The 20,957-nt window shown below is 42.5% G+C and overlaps 1 protein-coding gene across 7 annotated transcripts in view; it reads right to left on the bottom strand.

Moving 5' to 3' along the window:
• The window catches only part of LOC126561586 (SCY1-like protein 2), an 82,359-nt gene that overhangs the window by 22,515 nt on the left and 38,887 nt on the right, over window positions 1-20,957 (bottom strand). For 5 of the 7 annotated variants that reach the window (XM_050217825.1, XM_050217827.1, XM_050217821.1 and 2 more), the window contains exons 4-15: window positions 18,829-18,969; window positions 16,161-16,377; window positions 15,926-16,071; window positions 13,572-13,702; window positions 13,055-13,169; window positions 6,943-7,088; window positions 6,441-6,594; window positions 5,135-5,311; window positions 4,965-5,037; window positions 2,349-2,485; window positions 2,051-2,264; window positions 1,815-1,973 (exon numbers count right to left, since the gene is read on the bottom strand). In XM_050217825.1, the coding sequence (XP_050073782.1) occupies window positions 1,815-1,973; window positions 2,051-2,264; window positions 2,349-2,485; window positions 4,965-5,037; window positions 5,135-5,311; window positions 6,441-6,594; window positions 6,943-7,088; window positions 13,055-13,169; window positions 13,572-13,702; window positions 15,926-16,071; window positions 16,161-16,377; window positions 18,829-18,969 (1,810 nt within the window). Of the gene's footprint in view, window positions 1-1,814; window positions 1,974-2,038; window positions 2,265-2,348; window positions 2,486-4,964; window positions 5,038-5,134; window positions 5,312-6,440; window positions 6,595-6,942; window positions 7,089-13,054; window positions 13,170-13,571; window positions 13,703-15,925; window positions 16,072-16,160; window positions 16,378-18,828; window positions 18,970-20,957 lie in introns of all 7 variants that reach the window. The other 2 variants (XM_050217822.1, XM_050217828.1) reach the window with 1 other exon arrangement.

Genomic DNA, 20,957 nt, shown 5'->3' with positions numbered 1-20,957 from the left:
TTAGCTGGTAAGCTTATTTTATCCTTTAAGTGAGTGCCGGTTAAAGTTCACCGCAATGAGTGCAGGTCGGACACTACCAAACCGACACGGATGGTAAAAATATCCGGGCGCCGGGTGTGTGAGGCTTAAGGTTTTCATGTGTCTCGGACAGCTAACTCAAACATCAACTAATGCAGCGCTGTGGGTTTACTAGGGTGACACGGTGTAGCAGTGGTCTGCTGAGGCATGGCAAACCATGGCGCAAGGAGCATTGATAATTTATTGGCTACAATGTGTTGTAATTTGTGCAATTATTCAAAGGATTATTGCGGGACGATGATGATATCCCTTCGTGGGCTTCATGCTGGTTCATAGAAGGATGTACAGTACTGGACAAAATAAATCATACGCGCAAAGTAAAAATGCTCTTTGAGCAGTATTTTCTTTATTTTTCAGATAAAAACCATGATTTATTCGGAAGAATTATAGTATTTTCATTCAAGTTTTAAGTATTGCAGAGAAAAATATTAAAAATAGTTTTATATGTTTCCAAGAAGTTGCCATAGCCAACAGTTGGTTTTTAAGCAAGGACAAAATAAATCATACACTTAAAAAAACATTTTTTTCTCGCCGTGATAATTAACTAACGTTCTTGCAGCACTGTAAAACTAACAGCCCTGTGGCTTCTTTGACAGTTCTTTTACTTGAAAGCTAGTGGATTAATATATTGCGTCATATGAAAAGTGTAAAATGTCGTCGCTGTATGTAAATGTAAACGACGGGTCGTCACCCGTCGTGATGATGCAAGAATAATCTCTCTTTGAAAAAGTATGCCTCGTCGATTGGAAGCGATGTTGAAGGCAAAGGGTGATTATAGCAAATATTTAGGGTTCAAAAATAAAAGGAGACATTTGATATAAGCATAACTTATTAATAAGAAATCTGGTGAATGATTTATTTTGTCCATGCCGATCCTCATCCTTTCGTGAAAGTTAGCATATATTTAGTCATGCGTAATTCTAATAACTTCACTTCTACAACATTATTGTCTGATGATAGAGCAACAACTTTCCTAAAGATAGTATTGTTGTAACTTTTACATTGAAGGAAATATTGAGCTTGTAGAAATAATAGTTAAAGTGTATGAATTATTTTGTCCAGTACTGTACGTGATAGCGCTGTAGGAACCGAATTCGGGGAATGATACATAAGGGAGTAATTTACATGCTATGGATTAGCAAGATTAATTTGTAACTTATATTTTGAAAAGCTGGTAGTACACGATGGTTAGTAAATATCTCAATTCTAGTTACATAGCTAGCATAGTGTTATGTGAGATAACGTTTTTGTGTAAGAACAATTTTTCTGAGACACAAATTTGACTTTATGCTTGTGGGTTTTCGTGAATTTCGTAGCTAGAATTTTATGCTTTTATATTTCAAAAAACCTTTAATTATTCGAGAAAGAGTAGGCACTTCGTGATCGTGAAGCCAAGTAGACGTACTCTTAAATTTTGTGCGAACATTGATCCAATAGACACCTCAACGTGCCTTGACTCATCTCCATTGCTGTAGAAGGCTTTCAGTTAGTGCCTGGGAATATTGTTTGTAGATCACTCGATAATGCTTAAAACGAGTTTCAATATTAGTATATAAAATAATTATCATTTGCTTATCTTAGCCTTACTCTTGTCATGGGACTAAGGACTAGATTTGAGGCTCATTTGTCCGTCATTGGAATGAAAAACTCATTGAAGATATCGTTCTTAGGACATCCGGTCTAATACACGAAAGATTACCATTACTTGCTATACACCGTTCCATATATCTACTCACCCGGAGACGAAGCACAAGATGGCGCAATTCGTATTTTCGGCGTCATGAGCGTATTGTCGGACAGGCGGCGGTTCGGGAATGCGTTCACCACGCGCAGGAAGTTACTGTCCGGCGAGGACGGCGAACCGCCGAACCACCAGCTACCTAGAGCACCCGATCCTGTTAGAAATGGGGTTACGACACACACACAACTATAGCATGCACACGTTTAGACATTCCAATACCTCTTCGGGTACCTGTCGAGTTCTTGCGTGCCATATCCTCGGCGCTCGACGTTTTGCGCTGGTCGATGCGTAGGTTCGGTATGTTAAACTGTTGCGCGTTCATGTTGTCGGACGAGAACTGGTGCCGCAGTGGCCGGTGCCGGTCCGGTGACGGGAGTGATAGATTGTCCAGCTTCAATTTGTTACGTTGTTGTCTATCTATTTGGTCCAGCATTTCTTGAAGCACCTGGCGAAGCAAAGACAAATGAGTTACGGCGTTCGAATGGGGGTCTGCCAGCGGCTCTTGCCAACCGCTCTGTCGTGTACGCACCTCCAGCAGAATCATAAACTGTTCGAGATTTAACGACGGATTTACTGTTTGCGGTAGCAGCGTAGGCATTACCTTCGTCGCCATGATGTTAACGGTGAGGCCATACTTTTTGTCACACAGCATGATCCGGTAGATGTCTGGGAGGGATGGTAGGGAACGAGAAAAAAAAAGGGAGAGCACACGTTGACTAACGACAGCAGGATGTCAAGCGGAACAGTACACATATTCCCCGTTGGTAAAAAAGGGGTTGTTGGAAACGGTCGGAAATCCTATGAATAATTTTACGCCAACCGACGTTATGCTTTATGCATGCACACGTATAAGTTACACGCGACATATCGCGCCAGCTTGGGTGTGGTGCGCTTACTGTTCAATTTGCTTTATTAGTGTATCAACTGGTTTATTACATGATTTCCAGCTCATTAAATTACATTTACTAGCAGCACCGGCAGCAGGTACGGTTTCCAAATTTTATCAGGAATGATGAGTGCAGGGAGCAGTAATTTTATGCGGCCCAAAACCGTGTCAGCCGCTTCGGGAAGGACTTTCGGTTTTATGGTATGTATCGAACCATGTCCCCTTGCGTTGTGCATTCGGTCACACGGTTGAAGGCATATTATAGTTTTGCTGAAGCTCGACAAAGGCTAATGTGTACTTTGCTGCCGGTGCGGAAACACTAATTACTATCCACCGAATTACGATGAATCGGTTAGGTTCGGCTAGAATGAAAATGACAATCTACTGAACACCACGTTAATATGCGCATGTGGCCGACATTCACCAGAGCTGCATTATTATCGACATCAATCGTTTGCGAAAGAGTATATCAAATCATATATCAAACGATTCGAAAGAACAAAAGACCAATGGTGCACCGAGTCGATCACAATTAAACTCATTAAACTGATAATGATGGGGCGGTACGGTAGCAGAGACGGTAGCATCGTCGGTCTTCGCATGGTTCCTGCCTTTCGAAGACTGACGATGCTACCGATCCATGTATCGAATCCAATCCGGACCGTCCTCGCAAGCAGGACATACGTTCCCGCTGCGGGTAAACTAAGTCAACGATATCCACAAATGGCGGAACGAAACCTCTCCAAAAATAAATTGTAACTGATAATAATAGCACATGATCTAAAGATGCATCTCACACAGCGTAACTTTCAACAATATTACGCTCGTGTGCTATTATTCTCGGGAATGGCAATAGACACCCACCCAGGGAAGTAGTAAAAATAAACTTTTCTCCACACTTTTCATCATCCCTCGCAATGCAACACCTGAATGGATGATTCGTTTTTTTTTGCTTCTTCTGCGGCGTTGTTACTACAAACAGCCTCTACTACGCCTCCACGATCGTTCTGCATGACATTATGCACAGGACCTATGTTTCCTACCGGTGGCGGGCATACTTTCGTAGTCGGGAAAAGTTTGGCTCGTAGGTGTGGGGAAGATATTTTTATATTCAAATTTTAGACCACTTCGTCTGAAATGATTACGGTGCTCGTTTTGTAAGGCTGTATGGTCTTTACTAGTATTAGGCGATTATGGAAGAAATATTGCATAGTTTATCATAAAAGCGTCAGCTTTTGCTATGCGGAAGTTCGGTTTGATCTTTTTCGTTGAACTAAACTTAGATTAAATTGGACGTCATACGACAGTACCGAGGATCAAATTCCATCTAGACCCGTTCACCCGTTGTGAGGACTGACTGTCCAATAGGCCTCGTAAGTCATTAAATGGACGTCATGAGCTAGCAGGTCGTCAAAGCAAGAAAGAAGAGAAGTTGTACTTGAAGTGCTAGTATTAATCATGGCCTTGACACTAAAAAACATCACACGTAGTTCTTATAATGTGTTTTTTCCCTACTGCACAAGTCAACAAACATTGCTGGCTTTAAAACTACATGTGTTCTGTTACAAGTTACATGAGCAAAAACTAACACGCCTCGGGAATATTTTTTCTACTCGTTAACATGTTATTTGCCGTCCCATACATGATGGCAGTAAGAGGATGATAAATTGTGCACCATTAATAATGAAGGTACGGTGAGTTAATTGCTGACAAGTATCCTGAAGCCATTCATTATACTCCAGGCAAAGCTAACAGTTTAAACAGTCTCCCTGTCGCTGGAGCAAAGGTGCCTTGGACTCAGAGGTATATTTTCCTATTTGCCAAACTGGCTTTTACCGCAGACGATGAACGTTTTGCATTACGATATGCACGATTACTTTTTCTTCGTAGCATTACGCTCCAGGTTAATGACTTTGACCAGAGAGTCCCCAGACGAATCTGCTGTTAGCATCTGTGTTGCTGTTTGGCTTGATGCTGGATTTCCAAATGCTTTCGAGCAGTTGAGCAATTGCACAAAAGCTACATACACCGTACAGTGTTTATGCTGCAAAGGCTCATTGAACTGTCCAACGATGTAGGGGTTCTGCAATGCAAAGCAAAACCACCTTTAACGTTGATTTGCAACAGGTAAACCCGCTGGCACAGTATAATTTGCGAAACTGTCATCTCCCACAAGTAAGCGCCAACCGAAGGCGTGTGTCCTGGGAGCTGGAGTTGAAGTTTAAAGGGGGTTTTGGAAATGGAGTTGAGCATACTTACTGACGACGCGCACCACAATGTCCGGATCGGTGAGTCGTACCTCGAGCAGCAGTGGCAGCACCTCATCGATTATCTGTCACGGGGCAGCAAATGGTGAGGCAGCGAGATGAGACAGGGGGTTTTTTTTTTTGTTGCAACAAATGGCACCGACGCTGGCAGGGGCAACTCACCTGAGACTTATCCAGCTTATCCAGCGTACGTTCGACGCACTGCAGCACGTTGCCCATGATTTTCAGATCGCTCTGGTTCTTCTCGAACACCGACTTTAGCTTCGGCAGTACCAGCTTCTTGATCGTGATGTCGTCCAGATAGTCGTACACGTTCGTTACCGCCACCAGGGCTGCACTCTGCGAACGATGGACGAAAGCAGACGAAACGTAAGCAGCAATGGCACGACCGAATGCGAACGAAAGCTGTGGGAAATTAATTTATCACAACTCGAATCTCTGCTGATAACCCTCCACACGGGGGAGCATTCGGTGTTCCGGGTGTTGCGACGAAGCGTTGAACCGAAGCTTTCAAGAAGTTTAGCTGCGTTTCGGAGCGACGGAGCGACCGCGCACGAAGATAATTGACATTGGTGAGACGGGAAATGGTCGGTCGTCTGTTTTCCTCTCACTGAAGCGGGTAGGATCAAGAGGAGCTTAATCCTTCACCAGAAAGACGGTGGCCAAAGGAGTGCGGAAGTTGCTTGAAGGGTTTGATCTCGATAGGGTTGTGATGGATTTGATTGAACTTAGTCGTACCGTTTGCTGTCCCTGTACCACTAACGGGTCATTGATTGCATTCGTAGGAATTACTACAGAAGCAGCATATCGCAGCCCAAGTAAAGAGACGCTGAGCATTATGAAATGCAAATGGGTTGTAGCGCAAACGCTTGTGGGTTCTGGATTAGACTGGAAGAGTAATTGAAGTGATTGGAAATTCATTCATATTTTGTTCTGATGAATGCGCTTTTTTGGAAAGCAATTTAAACTACCAACACACATGCTCCTCGTGCTTTACAAACATGAAAGCATAATTTGCAAATGCCTTAATCCCCACATTATTATTTTTATGAAACTATTTTAATGAACAAAACACTTCAAAAGAAAATCGAGGGTGTGGATAGTTCTAGGATTATTACCGAGTACAAACAACACACGAATCGCAAAACAATCGTTTGGAGCTCCTTTTAAGTGCAGGTGAAGAATGAATTTGAGAAACTGAGATTTTAATTGCCCTGAAACACCGCCTTCTCCTCCGTCTACGAGATACTCCAGATACGTTTGTAAGTTCATTTTCATAGCAGATTAACACAGGGGATAAAGAGGTCGAGAATTGCGTAATTGGATTGCTGCCATGATAGCAGGCATGTACGCGTCTGGCAGCCGGGTGCCATTTTACACACACTACCCAAATACCGTACCTGTTAATAGCACATGACATCCAATCCAGCCAACCAACCAACACAGCGTGTGGCGACGCCTCACTCACCTGCACCTGTATCGTTGTGCTTTCCAGTGCGTTAAACAGTAGGGGTAAAACTTCCGTCCGTATATCGTCCCGTGGTGTTTTCTCTAGAATAATGTGTAAGTTCTCTAATAACGCTACGGTTGCTTGTATAGATTTTGGAGCTACAAAAACAGTCCTGTGGGCGAGAACGAGATAGAAAAGGCGAGCCAGATGGAAGAGAGAAGAGCAAAAATTGATACAAGCCACCAACCGCACCGTACGGGGACGGAATACGGACGGAATTGTATCGGAAGAGATGTGTAAAATCTGTTAAGATCTAGCATGTAAAGAACATACACAAACACACACACACACTCTAACACACAGTATTACACCCACTGGAGTTGGGTTGGGAAAGATGGAAAACAGCTTGATCGGATGGGAGACACAACACTTCTGGATACAGTTGGAAGAAAGGATCGGATCGGAGAAAGGGAATGCTTGCGTACACAATGGCAAGAAGGTACTAGACGATGCTGCTTACTTAAAGGTAGGTAAAATGATTGCTTCATATTCCGAGTTTGAAGATTCTTGGACCAGGGTGAGGGCGGGCTGCAACACTGCGGCCAGCACTTCATCAGCACGCATTTCCTGTTGCAGATTAGGCCAGATATGTTGCCACCAGAGTTTCTGTGCGGAAAGAGATCGGACACGAGAGAAGGAACTGGTTAGTGGTAAATGCGAGCACACCGCAGTAACACCGACGTGGATGGTTATGACAGATAAATTGAATAGCCATTTGTAGTTTCGCCTGTTCCGCCGCCAGCACACACCGTGCAGTGGAAGGAAAGCTATCAATTTCACTAGAAGAACTTCATGGTAATAGAGTAGGTAGATTAGGTGATAACTAATCGGCACTTGAATAAATAAGGCTTGGCTGCACTTGTAGACGGTTTTAATGCTACATATTTGTCTAGCGATTTAAACACGTTTTTTTAAACTGGCAGTTATTTTCAATTCTTTGGACCGTCATAATCGATTGTAAATAAATAAAAAAGTAAGTTATTTTCAATTGAGTTATACACATTATAAGACGATAAGTTTACAAAAGAGATCAAATGCGACAAAACATAAATTGATCTCACACCTCTCTGTGTTTTCCTGTGAGTGAAGATCTATTCTTTGCAGTAAGGACGCTTGCTATTGTCTTACTAATTGTTCGCATATGCTATAATTTTATTTATAATTAATAATGACGATCCAGTGCCGTATTGTCAATGCTATAATTTTACTATTCAAAAAAATAATGTTTCTCGTGTAATGACTCCCCTTATAACATAGGACCGGGGTTCAAATCCCGTTCGCATCATTTCACCGTAGTGAGAGCTGAGAACTCAACTACGTGGAATCAACGAGTCTAGTAAGTCATTAAATGGCCAACGTGACCTAGAAGATCGTTAGGCCAAGAAGAAGAATAAGATTATTCAGTAAAACACGTTGATCGACCTTTATACGCGTTTTTGGGTCACAACTACTGGATTTTTTGGGTTGATCTTACTAGTTTTTGAGACATCGGCAAAATGTTTGATTGTTCTGGTCTTAGTGTCTTGCTTCCTACGTCATGGAAGAGGAGGAAAATTAGAAGGGTTAAGCTAACATTAACTTATAACAGTCCATTACGTACCACAGGCCAGGGAGTGGCTCGGTGGTCTAGGCGACAGTAGCGCCGGTCTTCAAACGACAGGATCGGAGCTCGAATCCCGTCCTGATCGTCCCCCCGTATAGCGAGCAGACAATCCAACTATGTGGTATCGGCAGTCTAGTAAGCCAATCGCCAAAGCCAAGAAAAATAAGAACAGGCCATTAGGTATTCTCGTTTAGTTCTCAAAACTCTATGAAGGTTAATTAAAATTAACTGTTAATTTCTTCAAAGAAGCTCTCTGATTTTTGTGGAATTGGACAACGAATATTTTATTGCAGAAACTGCATGATAAAGTAAGGCTTTGTTGTTGACAGTAAGTCGCAACTCATCTGCTCCCCATCTGAGACAATTCTTTAGAGTTCTCTTTTCTCAAAATTATTTTGCTTTTGGACGTGTGATCGTCAGTAATGATATGTTGAACTCTCTTCTTATTTTCTTCTTCATACAGCGATAAGGAGCAGATCAACATGACTAGCAGTGTTTGTAGAAAAAGTGGTCATACATGCATTCTGTCGTGGTCGATGCAAAATCCAGCGCTTTTTTGAAGGTAAAGTTTTAGTAAATCGCCATTTCGTAAATTTATTCGGATTATTCTACTTTACTTGTTGAAAGAGGAACCAAGATATATCCTGAAACGCCTCTTCGTAGTGTTTGAGTAGATCTCGACGTATTGTATGAATAATGAATAATTTTCTTTTAATTATTATCAAGACCCAAAAAGTAAATTATTCCCCCTCATTCACATGGTTTTCTGAAGTAAAACCAGCGCAAATATATACACAAAATGATTTCTTATGATAATGATAACTCATATAATATCATTGAGTGTTTGGATAAAAAATATCGTAAAACTCATCCCCAAAGCGTGGGGGTTTTGCTAAATTGCTTCGTCAAAGTGTTTAAATTCATTTTAACGAACAACAAAAACGATTCACCAACAAAAAGAAACTTGATTTTCCATACTTCAACTGTAAATGCTCCAATAATCTAATTTAAATGTTCGTTTCTTGTATTTCGTCTTATCCTAACATCGTGGTTTTGTATTTTTATTTCCAACTCGCCTACCATGCGTATCACCTTCGCCACGCATGAATAAGGTGTGAGGTATTAAATTTACGACCCATCAGACGTTGAATGGCAAATTAAACAGAGCCAAACGCGAAACGGTCGCCCAATCTATCGAGAGTGGTGTGATTTATAGGGCACCAGCAGCGATAAACTGATTACTGTCTGCCTGCACCTATTACGTTTCGCTCGCGTTGCTAAATCACACACCGAGCAGAGATATACACCACCACTGAGCTCTTTCGCGTCCGTTTAGCTATCAGACGCTGCTGAATTCAATATGTTGTTGCCTTTAACGGACTGCTGCAAAAGTGTGGAAAAGTCGAACGATCAAATCTAATTTACACTTTTACATTGTTAACACCGTCCGGATTGGGGGATCGCTTACTGGTTTGGTGAGCATCTTTCGCGGAGCATTCGAAGAAAATCAAACCCCCATTCCGGCAAACAACTCCGCCCGATGCCATTTGGGCTCTAATGGTCTCGAGCAGCACAAAAGTGTGCAACAGGTCGTTGTGCACGGGTACGATGAGCTACGAGCATGCCACACTAGTCACAAACTCGCTTCAATTCTGACAACAACGGTGAAGCTTGACTGCTTGCCAGCTGCTATCCTTCGATTGCATCGATTGAGGTTGATTGATTTTTGAAACCGGGATCGGTTCGGTTGAAAACCGAGTTTTGCATCAGGTCAATTTGCCTCCGGCAGCCGATGAGGGAGAGGGTTTTGAAGCATTGGCAAAATGGCTTCCGCTGAATCGACCACGCTCTTTTATAGGACGCTGGACGGGAGGTAAACGGTACGGTACGAACGAAGCTCACTTTCCGGGGTCAGATAGCCGGCAGCGGGATTGGGGATTGGTATAGGTGGAATGGTGGGAAGACGAACCCTTATTAAGCAGGAACGCAAATGAACTGGAAAAAGAGAAAAGGTTGTTTACATTCGTGATTGGTGTGCAGGTTAGGGCAAACAGCCTGGAAACCGCATAAAGGATCGATCAACCATTGAGACCTTGCCTGTTACAAACAGGTTGCGATAAAGACGTTTTGTGTGCGATATCTGTGTTGAAAATAGCTTCTGGCTGTTGTATAACAAGCTATTTGCAATTGATTATAATTAACCGTGATGATCGTTTTTTTGCTTCCTGTAGGCAAATAATAAATGAAAGGTAAACATGTTTTACACTGAGAGAATGTAAAGTTTTGTACCAATAAAAAACAGATATTGGAATTAATGGAATTTGGTTCAATTGTTACGGCCTTGGCACAAATGTTAAAATTGAATAGTAAATAAAAAAAATATTTTGTTTAGGTTAAAAAGATGTTTTAATTGCATTTCAAAGGATTTTGATTACCGCTTACGGCAGGTTTCCTGTGAGTTGAATTCCTCAAAGAAAAATCAGCTCGAAGTACATTGCCTATCTTTTCTTCAACCTGGTGCTTGTCATACGAAACTCAGAGATGAAAGCTTCAGGCACCCCCTTTATAATTTAGTACAGTATTAGGCTTACGGTTCTCGCACAGAAATAGTTGGTTTGAGGGTCTCGTATGTAGCAAAAGATTACCAAAGGAACGAGTGATCAGCGCAAATCATCGGATTGAGAATAATGCGATGAAAGCCAGAATGATAGTGGCATAACCAGCGGCACTGCAAACAAACATTGAGTAACGCATAGTAGCTATACTGGAGGGTTATAGTTCTTTTGTAGTCGTGAAAAACTTTGTTTGGGTCAAAAGTCAGCATCGAAAGAGGTTCTTATAAATGCTTTCAAGAGGATGGAGCTCTTAAGAAATTTTCACGCTGCATGTCCTGGTATCTCTTATGTTCTACGTCAATTTGTCCCTCATTATTGATCCTGATCCTGCTGTCCTGATAGTCAAAGTAAAGTCAAAGTTCCTTGAATACTCGTTAAATCGACACTTCATTATACTTATGGGTGCGTTTGCACCGTATCGCGTGTTGTGTCTGTATTCATGAAGCATTGTATGCCGTCTAGAAGTCATGCGAAGGATTGAGAAATTGATCCTGTCCCCAAATTTTCCCCAACAATAAGCCTGCTATAAATGTAAACTGTTCGTTTTACCGCCGTTTTTCCAATGTTTGCAAGCCTAACAGCAGCAGGCACATGTACTGAGGCAAGTTGGTTTGGTCTCTCTCGGGTTAAAAATTGCGAAACCGGAAAAACATCTTTGTAATGTTTCTATTCTGTTCACCTATGTCTCGGCACTCATCTCGGATCATAAGTAGGTCATAGGGTTTGAAGAAGCATAGAAGGTAGAATGGTGCCACTGCACATCTGGGTTTGTAGCTCAGGGTAAAGCACGCCGGGTAGACATGGCCAGGTCGCCAATCAGTTTCCAGGAAACTCGGTCTAGGGCTGCACTCATTCACCCACGGCTGCATCCGATCATGGACAGGTTTGACTCCACTTGAGTCAGCAAATGTGCCCCAGTCAACGTATCCTACCGGCTTTGACAACCGTCAGGATATTAGCACCGTAAAACAGCTCACCTAGCTCGTAGTTCATTCTCCTTCGCCACACGCCCTGCTTGCACACACCGTTAAAGATAATCTTTAGGACCCGTCGTTCGAAAATGGCGAGTGCATTGGCGTCCTCCGTCAGCACAGTTCAGGACTCGTATCGGTAGAGGACTACCGGACGTATCAGTGTGCGATATATTGTGCATTTGCATTTTACTCCAATCGACTCCAACAACGTCGATTGGAGTAAAATAGCAGGAATTTGTGGATCCCACTAATGCGCCTTCGGATTTCGCTGCTTGTTGTCCAAAGTTACGATCGTACCAAGGTAGAAGAGGTACTCTACCACCTCCTGATCGTCGCCGTCAACTGATACTCTGCTTCCGAGTCGGGCTCTATCACTCGCCACACCTCTTAAAACGAAGCAAGAATCCCGTCCGATGATGTCAATGTCATCCGCGACGTCAAGGGATATCGAAGCCCGCGCTTCGTATGAGTCCCTGCAGAGCGATGTTGAACAACACACAGGAGAGTCCGTTCCTTTGCCACAGACCACGGTGTACCCAACTACCCCGGAGTAGCCAAGAAGAAGGCATCAAACCAAAGGACTAAGAAATTGATTACTAAAATTACACTATAACGCTGTTTGCCAAAAGTGTAATTATATCTAACTATTTTTGCATTCAGCATACCTCTACGATTCCAAATACAATGCCATGACAGTCAGTGATGCATCCTGTATAAGCTGAGACGCACGTGGCTAACTACAGCTTAACCATCATTAACCGGATTAAACATTCTGTAGTAACATTTTATGCAAGCAGAAGAGGCTAATAGGTTGAAAGTCTCTATAAAATGATTGAATATAAAAAAAGTAGTACTAGCCCATCGGCTAATGTAACTAATCTGCACATCGGACTCACCCAAAATGCAAATAAATTATGCATCCCCGAAAATGACAAACATTATTATGCTATCAGAAAAGGCACCAGTAAGCGTGCCTATAATATTCATCAGTTCGGGTTATTTAATCATCAACGCCGGTTAACTTGTTTCTTCCTGCGGTGCTAAAAGCAGCGTTTTACTCTGCGGTACGCTAATCCATCGACAAATTTGTTCAACAACTTCAGCATACCGGTACCATTATTAAGAATTTACGCAGCGAAGCGAAATGAAGCAATTTTGCGCAAGCCTTTTCTCACAGCGAAAAAAAAAATGTTGGTTGGTAGGCAAACAGTTTACGGGACGCGTTCGCTTTGAGCTACACAGGAAAGCGTACACAGCGAATGAATTGTTTTTGTTAGATCGCGTCAGCTCGCCAAAAAGTGGTCGGTTGGCGCACGGTGACATCCACGGGGGCAGCAACAGGGAGAATGAAAAAAACCATATTTTCACGTAGCGTCTTACCCGCGGTATGAACGGTAGAACTTCTCTGAGGGTGCTCCGGTAGTAGTGCGTTTTCTGCGTCGGATCCTTCATGTTGATGACATCGAGAAATTGTAGCGCCTGGACGGCTGGATCGCTGGACCGTGCCGGAGGTGAGAAGAAAATTAAAGAGCGTGTAAAAAAAATACGCACAACACGAAAGCGCTTAGGGGATAGGCAGGGGGCAAGCATGGATGGAGGTGTAGATGAGGGAAGCCGGGAAAATAACAAAATACGAACGATTCGAAACGGAACGAATGGAATTAGGTGGCAGGCGAACGAATGGCGCAAAAAAACGCGAACAACACGGACAATCCAATTATGCCGTTTCGTACCGCGTGCTGTGTGCATCGATTCGCTATGGAACTTCCGGGAGGAAAACGGTTAAGTGAGGCTGGGAGATATATATATATTTTTTTGTTGTTGGTTTCTTTTTATCTTGCGTCACCCACTCGGCAGGCTGATGGCGAAGGAAGAAAAGCAAACGTGTCCATCCTACCTGAAGTACTTGATGAGCGTTAGTAGCTGTGCCGTCGGGCGAGCTCCGGGTGATTTCTTCAATAGCCTTGTGGTTGCCTCCTGCAGCGGGATCGGTATCCTTGGTAGAATGTTGTGCACGGCCTCATCTAGCTGATGATTTATAGAAAATTAGTTCACGTTCTTCTTTGCACTTGCTTTCGTTCGCTCCGTTTAAACTAATCACCAACTGGGGCCCCGAAGACCTGGGGGCATTCCCGGCACCGGCATGTGTTTGTGTGTGTATTTGTATATCGAAAGAGGAAGCATGGCGCCAACGTATGCGACCACCGGCCACACAGCTAAGAGCAGCCTGAATGGCAACGTGCCGGGTGATGTCCGGGTTTGTGCACATGCATTGATTGCGTGTGAATAGAACATGTTCGTGTTCGTATTCGGCAAGCCGGTGTGTCGTGGTGTCGTGACGGAGCTTTATCGCGTGGGATATATTTGCAGTATCAATGGGCTTCTAATAATAGGCTTGCTCCATTAAAGGTCTGGGACATGAGCTGTGTCTCCCATGTATTTCGCCACCACACACACACACACACACACAGAGTCTTGTGTTTTTTGTGTGTTTGCTGCAAATAATTTGACTACTCCCGCTCCCTAACAGCTGCCTAAAGGAAGGCACACACGCACACAAAAATACCCTCAAAAAGTTCGACGGCATTGGTTGGTGGGATGTATTTTTGAATCTAATCAACAATCTGTTGGCAGTACATAATAACAATTTTTGTTAGTCTTCCTACCGCCGGCATATGAAGGTGGCATGGGGGGGGGGGGGCACACATTACACGTGGTAGCAAACTCCAAGACTGCAAACAACCCTCAAGCCAACCGGTAGAAAGCCAGGCAGAAAAATGTATGCTTCCCGAAGCAATTTACCATCAGCTTGTAAGTTGGCTTGCGTCGGGTAGCGCACGCTTTTACGAAACCTCATGTACTTGGGGTGTTTCTAGTGAATAAGGGGAACAAAAAATGGTTGCTTCTGTCGCCGGCGACGAGTCTAGTATCGCGCGGGTGGAGAGTTTGGAATTGATTTAATTATTGTTGTGAATAAAATGAAAGCTAACCAAGTTAAATAATGGAAAATAGGGAAGAAAGCTCTTCCCTGAGTACGTACGAAACGGGTGCGTGAAAGGATTCTCCTGTATTAACCGTGTGTGTGTGTGTCTCGCATTATACACGTGCGAAGGTGTCGCATTGGTGGGATACAAAATTAGGAATGAACCATCTTAATACATCAGCATCGTGAGTAATTGAATGATATGGAAATTAAATGAAATGCTATAAAAGTTTACTGTGTAAAGCAATTATTTATAGCAAAAATAAAATTCATTGTTTCGGTCTTCTAAAACACTAAAAATGGACAGTATTTCTTGAAAAAAATATTGTTTATAATTTTATAATCGTATAAATAGGCCTACGGAGCAAGCATGCGGTACAGCATGCAAAGTAATATAATGAATTGTTTTTCAGGATTAAAGAGGCTTTAGCCCACGGCTATCTGACTCGCAAAGGACGCTGGGCTGATTTCGAAACATAATATTACACCCGTAACCCGATCCATCCATCCCTACAGTTTCGGTATCTTCTGCGTGGTACCTGTGTGCGTTATCAGAATCAGTAACATAAACGATGTACGGAATTCATGATTACGCTGAGCACGCTTTCGTGCGCTATGCTTTTTTTTTCGTCCTGCGCGTTTGTATGTCTCGTCATGGGCGGCGCGTCTTCACGAAACACGCATAGCAAAGTTACTTTCGAAGATTGCTTTGTTCGGCGTTGTAAGCCAACCGGTTCGTACAGTAGCAGTACACCCCAACAAGCAAGCAACAAACCAACCTCAAACGCCACCAGGTGGAAAGATACACACTACACATCAAAGCTTAAATTGGATACTATTCACGTGCGGACAGAAAATTGGAGGAGGAAAAAAAGTTATCATCAGGAACTGTGGAATGTGCTCTCGCTGTATCCACCACGAAGCACAGATTGGAGCTTAAAGCCTTACAATGCGTTTTGAAAGGGGACTGAAAAGTAGAGCATACTCTACCAGCTTTCACCAAGCTGCTTAACGGTCGCAACGGGATGAATATTCATCATACCGGGGTAGAAAACGTATGACAGCCGAACAAGATATGTAGACAAAATTTGTTGCGGCCCAAGAATAAAAAAGAGAGGCTTTTGGTGTGTAGTTTGGTGCATTCGCAAAATGAGGTGTGAAAAAAGTAGTGACGGAGATGCGAGCAACAAAGCAGCATATTTTCGTGTATGAAAATCCCGCGCTCGGTGCCATTTGCTGGTCGGTGCGAGCGTGCCCAAAATACCAACCAGTTCCATCTGCTTCAGGTAGGTCGAAGGTGAATTGCCCGACTGGATCAGCGAGCGGCCGTGGTTGAAAATGGCGCAAATAACCATCCCGAGCGAGAACATATCGCTCAGTATGCTGCAGCTACTGTTAATCTGGATTTCGGGCGCTGTGGAACGAGATGAGCAGGGATGAGAGATGGTGTTTTTTTTTATTTGGGCCCTAGCCGAAACACGTGTATCGTATATTGTAACCTACCCATATAGTCCAGATTCGGTTGCACCAGTTTGGAGGCTCGCGTTGACCAGGGTTGGCACGGTACGGGATCGGTTGCATCGGTTTCATTGGTGCGCTCGGTGAACTCGAACCCGGCCAACTTCCAGGTGCCCTTTTTCGTGATCAGTATCGATGACGGGCAGACGTTTTTGTGTATCACTTGCCCGGAATAGTGCAGAAACGATAGTGCTTCGGTGATCTGCAATGAATGAAATACATATTGGTTTCACAATTGTTATGGAGAGGAGTACAAAAAGTGTTGAAATGAAATGAAATAATTATATTGTATGTTAAAATTTAAATTTCATTTTAAATAAATAAAGGCTTAGAGTTGATAATAGTTCAGTAGAGATTTTCGTTTTATTATTTTCCAAAATAATTTGTGAACCAAATGAACAAAACAATAAATCAAGTAATAATATTTTGATCTATAACCTCAGCCTTCAGACAGCATCCAGTCAACTAATAAAACACCTTTTGTTAAACGAAAATGCAATAAAGACTAAAAACAAATGTTTTTTAACAATCCTCGTTCAAGTAGAATTAGATTAAGGAATAAAAAATATTCGTCTTCAATCAAACAAGGTGTTGAAAATATTTTTTAATAGCAAAAACAACTAAATTACATTACATGCAGAATAAAAGTTTTGGCCAACTGATCATCTGTCATAGGATAGAAACAAGATTGTCAAACCTTTTCATGCATAAAGGAAACCATAAAAAATTCTATGATAAAATTGTATCATGAAAAACAAAAAATGAAGCAGGATGAGCGTTTAAAATTTAAATGAAAAACTCACAAACAGCTTTCCATAGCTTAAAATATGAGACAAAATGTTATGAAATTGAATTTGAAACTAAATCTATCAAACATTTAAACAAATAAAACAAAAAAGAAAAAGGAAGAAAGAAATGATAATATTTGGCACCAGATCAGTTAAAGAAAATACAAAAAGAGATCGAATGATGTCGTAAAAGGCACAAGAAACTGCTATGAAACAATTTTAACATATTGCTATGAAACAATTTTAACATTGTTAAAAGGAAGTAGTTGATACGTTAAGTTAAGATTAAATTATTTCTAGATAACAAAAAACGAAAAAATGTAATGCGATTAAGTTGTCCAAAAACCATTACCACACAACGTTTTGCATTTTCTAGCACACTTTATTGCTAAAAGAACTTCCCCCTGGTTCTCATCTTGTAGCGTTCCATTAGATGTTGCAAACAAACTTAAAAATAACGAACGCTTTCCTGCCTCTATAATCCTTTCAATGCCGACGATAAAATTGGCCTCGTTGGAATTGCTAACATTACTTGACAGACCACCGCCAGCTTTATCCGTGAAAGCGGCGCCAGAACACGCTTCAGAATCGTTCCGCCTCGATAGATCGTATCAATTGCGCATTGCTGAAAACCACTCGCATTGCATGGGCTCACTCTCCTTCTCGCTCGCTCGCGGCCAGAGGTTTCACTTGCCCTGAAACGTGACTTTGGCAACGTGAAGAAATGTGCCATTTGAAATCATCATTATGCTGCTGCAAAGAATAGTTTGCTTCGGGGTAACAGAGTTCTGTCTGCGTGAGGTAAACAGACCGAAGCACAAGCGGGTTTTACGGAAATGGAAACCCTGCACAATGCAACCGGACCGTTGGCAAAGGAAAGGGAGGTATAATAATAGCCACAGCCGGAGGTGAAACGAGTGGCATAGAATGCATTTTTAAACAAGTTGCTAGGATGCTGTAGATTGCTGAGCGATGTGCCAAACGAAGGGGCGCACGTGGCACCGATGTTGGTTTATGGGGAAAGGTTTCATCATCATCGTCATCGATCAGAGCAGTTTCAAGTGCTGATCGATCATGGTGTCCCGGCGAAGCGGTGGACATTTATGAGAAAACTGGAACTGGAATTGAAAAACGGACCCACTGGTCACGTTTTCCATGCAACAAATTTTAATAAGGGCAAAAATATTGTTGTGAAGGTTGCAAAAATGGAGCCGATCGCCATTTAAACACTTTAAGGTGTAAGCCCACTAAGGTGCTCTGGAATTGTAGGCAAGAAAACGTGTGTAAGACCGTTTATTTCCGTTTATTTATTGATTCCATTTTGCGCACGTTGCGTCCCGAGGTTCGGAAAAAACTTGAATAAGTAAAAAAAAATGGGCGCATGGCGAAAAATACACTGGCAGCATGTGATCTTCCAGTTGACCGGCACATGGAGCACCTGCGCTCATGCTTTGCCAGCTCCGTAACGATACGATTTGGGGCAGAATGTTCTCCCGACCGAGAAGGCGACTGTTTCTAGCGACAAGAATAAAAAGGTGGCCAGTTTTACGAATCATTGCTTCTTGGAACGCTTTAGGAATCCTTTCCATTTTTTTGTTGTCTGTGTATGTGCGTGCCTGGGGTTTGCTTTCGATCCCCCGGGGGCAGCTATTGGGCAACGTCCCGCAACCTTACGCAGCGAATGGGAACGTTTCGCGGTCCGATGACAAATTGTGTGTCCTTTTATTAATAGGGTATTAGATAAAGGTGAACAGGATGCTCACAGGAGGGCAAAAAGGGAAGCAATGGCCTATTCTACTACAACGGAAAGAGAGAAACAATAAAGCGAAGCAGATTGATTCAATGTTTTAGCAAACCATATGTACCTGTAGGATTCCGTACTTCAGCTCAATATCCAGGAACGTGTACTCTTTCGCGTGGGCTGGCCGGTTCGGGGCGATGGTGTTGGGGCAGTGCTGGCCGGATGCTCCCGTGCTCGGTGGTCCCGTAATTGTTCCGCCAGCTTCCTGGCTCGTACAACAAATCGATACGAAATGAAAAAAAGAATGGAAGAAAAAAGAGAGAACAGAGCGAGGTTACTCGTTTGTGGCGGTACAGTTTGTTAAAATGAATCGGAAAGCTTAGTCGTAGGCGGTTAGAATTACAAAAGAGAATGGAAGGTCTTTCACCCTCCTATTTGGGATTGTTTTTCTTTTTTCACAGGAAGGATTGTAGTGTCACGCGCTCGAACAATTTTCCCTAAGGACATTGGGGTAGAATATGTTGTTTTGAGATAGAACCTTGCAGAAGCTTGTGGTCTTACGCTCGATGGTGGAAGGTTTTGGGAAAATTGTTTGTTGTTTTTAAAAGGATTCCGAAGCACAAATAAATACAAGATGCTGATTGAAGAATTATTGTTTGGTTCCACTTTTCTCCGGTCGATTAGTGGCTTGCTACACGTGACTGTTCACCAAGAATTTGCTTTTTGTACAGTGGTTTATTGTATTCAACTTTTGAGGAACTGCTGATTGAGCCAGCACGTTGCTCCACAAGGAATCTCCCGCTGGTGGAAGCTTTTGCGTTTGGGCACTGTACGCCTCTTTACATTGTTCGAATGGTTTGATGGTTGCCGCTTCGTGCTGGCTTTCCATCCACCGCCAAAAGGAACACAATCGAAGTCTATTGATAGCCTCGGGTGATGACGGTCGTTTAGAGCTTCGATAATGATCACGATGTTGACGATAATGGCGCTAAGGTGATTCATGCTCGATCTATCGACCATCACCCATAAATTCACCCATAATGGTCACCCACACCCACCAGTTTGACCCGTGGGAGACTCATGAGAGGGATTGATGGGATCGGAAGCCCGTACATGTGACACACGTGTGAAGGCATGGTGCGGCAATCGGAAATAGCATACCATTTGTCAAAATACCTGCCATGCTGCCCGGTTGCCCCAGCCTACGGGACCATCCGTTTAGCTTGTTTGCAAGGCTGATTGTGAGTGGCTTATGTTTGTGGTTTGATGGACCTTCGTTACTGGCCACTCGTTCTCCCCGTTCATCATGCCACTTTCAGCGTAGATCTTTATCAGCAAGGACGATACCAATAATTGATACACCATAAAACCACCCAATGACCGATGGGTCGAAAGGTTGTGTGGCTTTCTTCCGAGAAATCGGTGCACAATTTACCGCCCAGTTGAGAGTTTTTGGTGGTTGAATTTGTGGTTAAAATGTTTCGAATTGCGTCGTATAACGGCAGTACGAGAACAGTTTGTTTTTGATGCTCCATCTTGGTTAGGTGGAAACCATGAAAAATACATAACAGCATATTGAACTTTGCGGTTTAAGAGTCTTTTTTGACAGAATGGAGGATCTATGAATGTTTTCAATGTAAAAGAGCAAACACGTTTTTGATCAGAATGTAATTTATTTATTATATTGCTTCAAAGAAGAGGCCTTTGAGTGGGTTTATTAATTTACTACGTAAAGTTGATATATTTTTAGTTCATATAGTTATTTTAAAGAAGAGCCTTACATTTTTGGATGTCCGTTAATCCAATAAAATACAATAGAAATGTCTGCAAGAGCCTTACAAAGCACGTGAAAACGTCATTCGTGGTATTCAATTGTTGTATCAGATTTACTTTCTCCGTAGAGCATTTCTTTTCACATTTGTCGCCTATCACGAGAACCAGATCGTGATAAGTTTTCTCATAAATTTAACGTTTTTGTTGCATTATGGCCGATATAACAGTGTAAAATAGTGGTGTGAAAAGATTTTCGATGTGAATCGGTACAATTTGTTATACAAACCCTCAAACTTAGAGCGCTGTATCGATTAGCATACCTTTCAGATGTTGGGAATTTTCTGCTCAGGTTTATTTTTGAGCTTTCCCCTTGTGTAAATTTTTTGTTAAATATAAAACCAGTGTAAAAAATCAGGTTTTTTGGTCCTCAAAAAACACAACGTGACGCATTCCCTTTATCGTATGATACTGCCGGTCATC

Source organism: Anopheles maculipalpis, chromosome 3RL, assembly GCF_943734695.1.
Source record: "Anopheles maculipalpis chromosome 3RL, idAnoMacuDA_375_x, whole genome shotgun sequence".
NCBI classification, from domain to species: Eukaryota; Metazoa; Arthropoda; class Insecta; order Diptera; family Culicidae; genus Anopheles; species Anopheles maculipalpis.
Note: the sequence above shows the minus strand (reverse complement) of the source record. Positions and strands in the feature narration are given on the sequence as shown.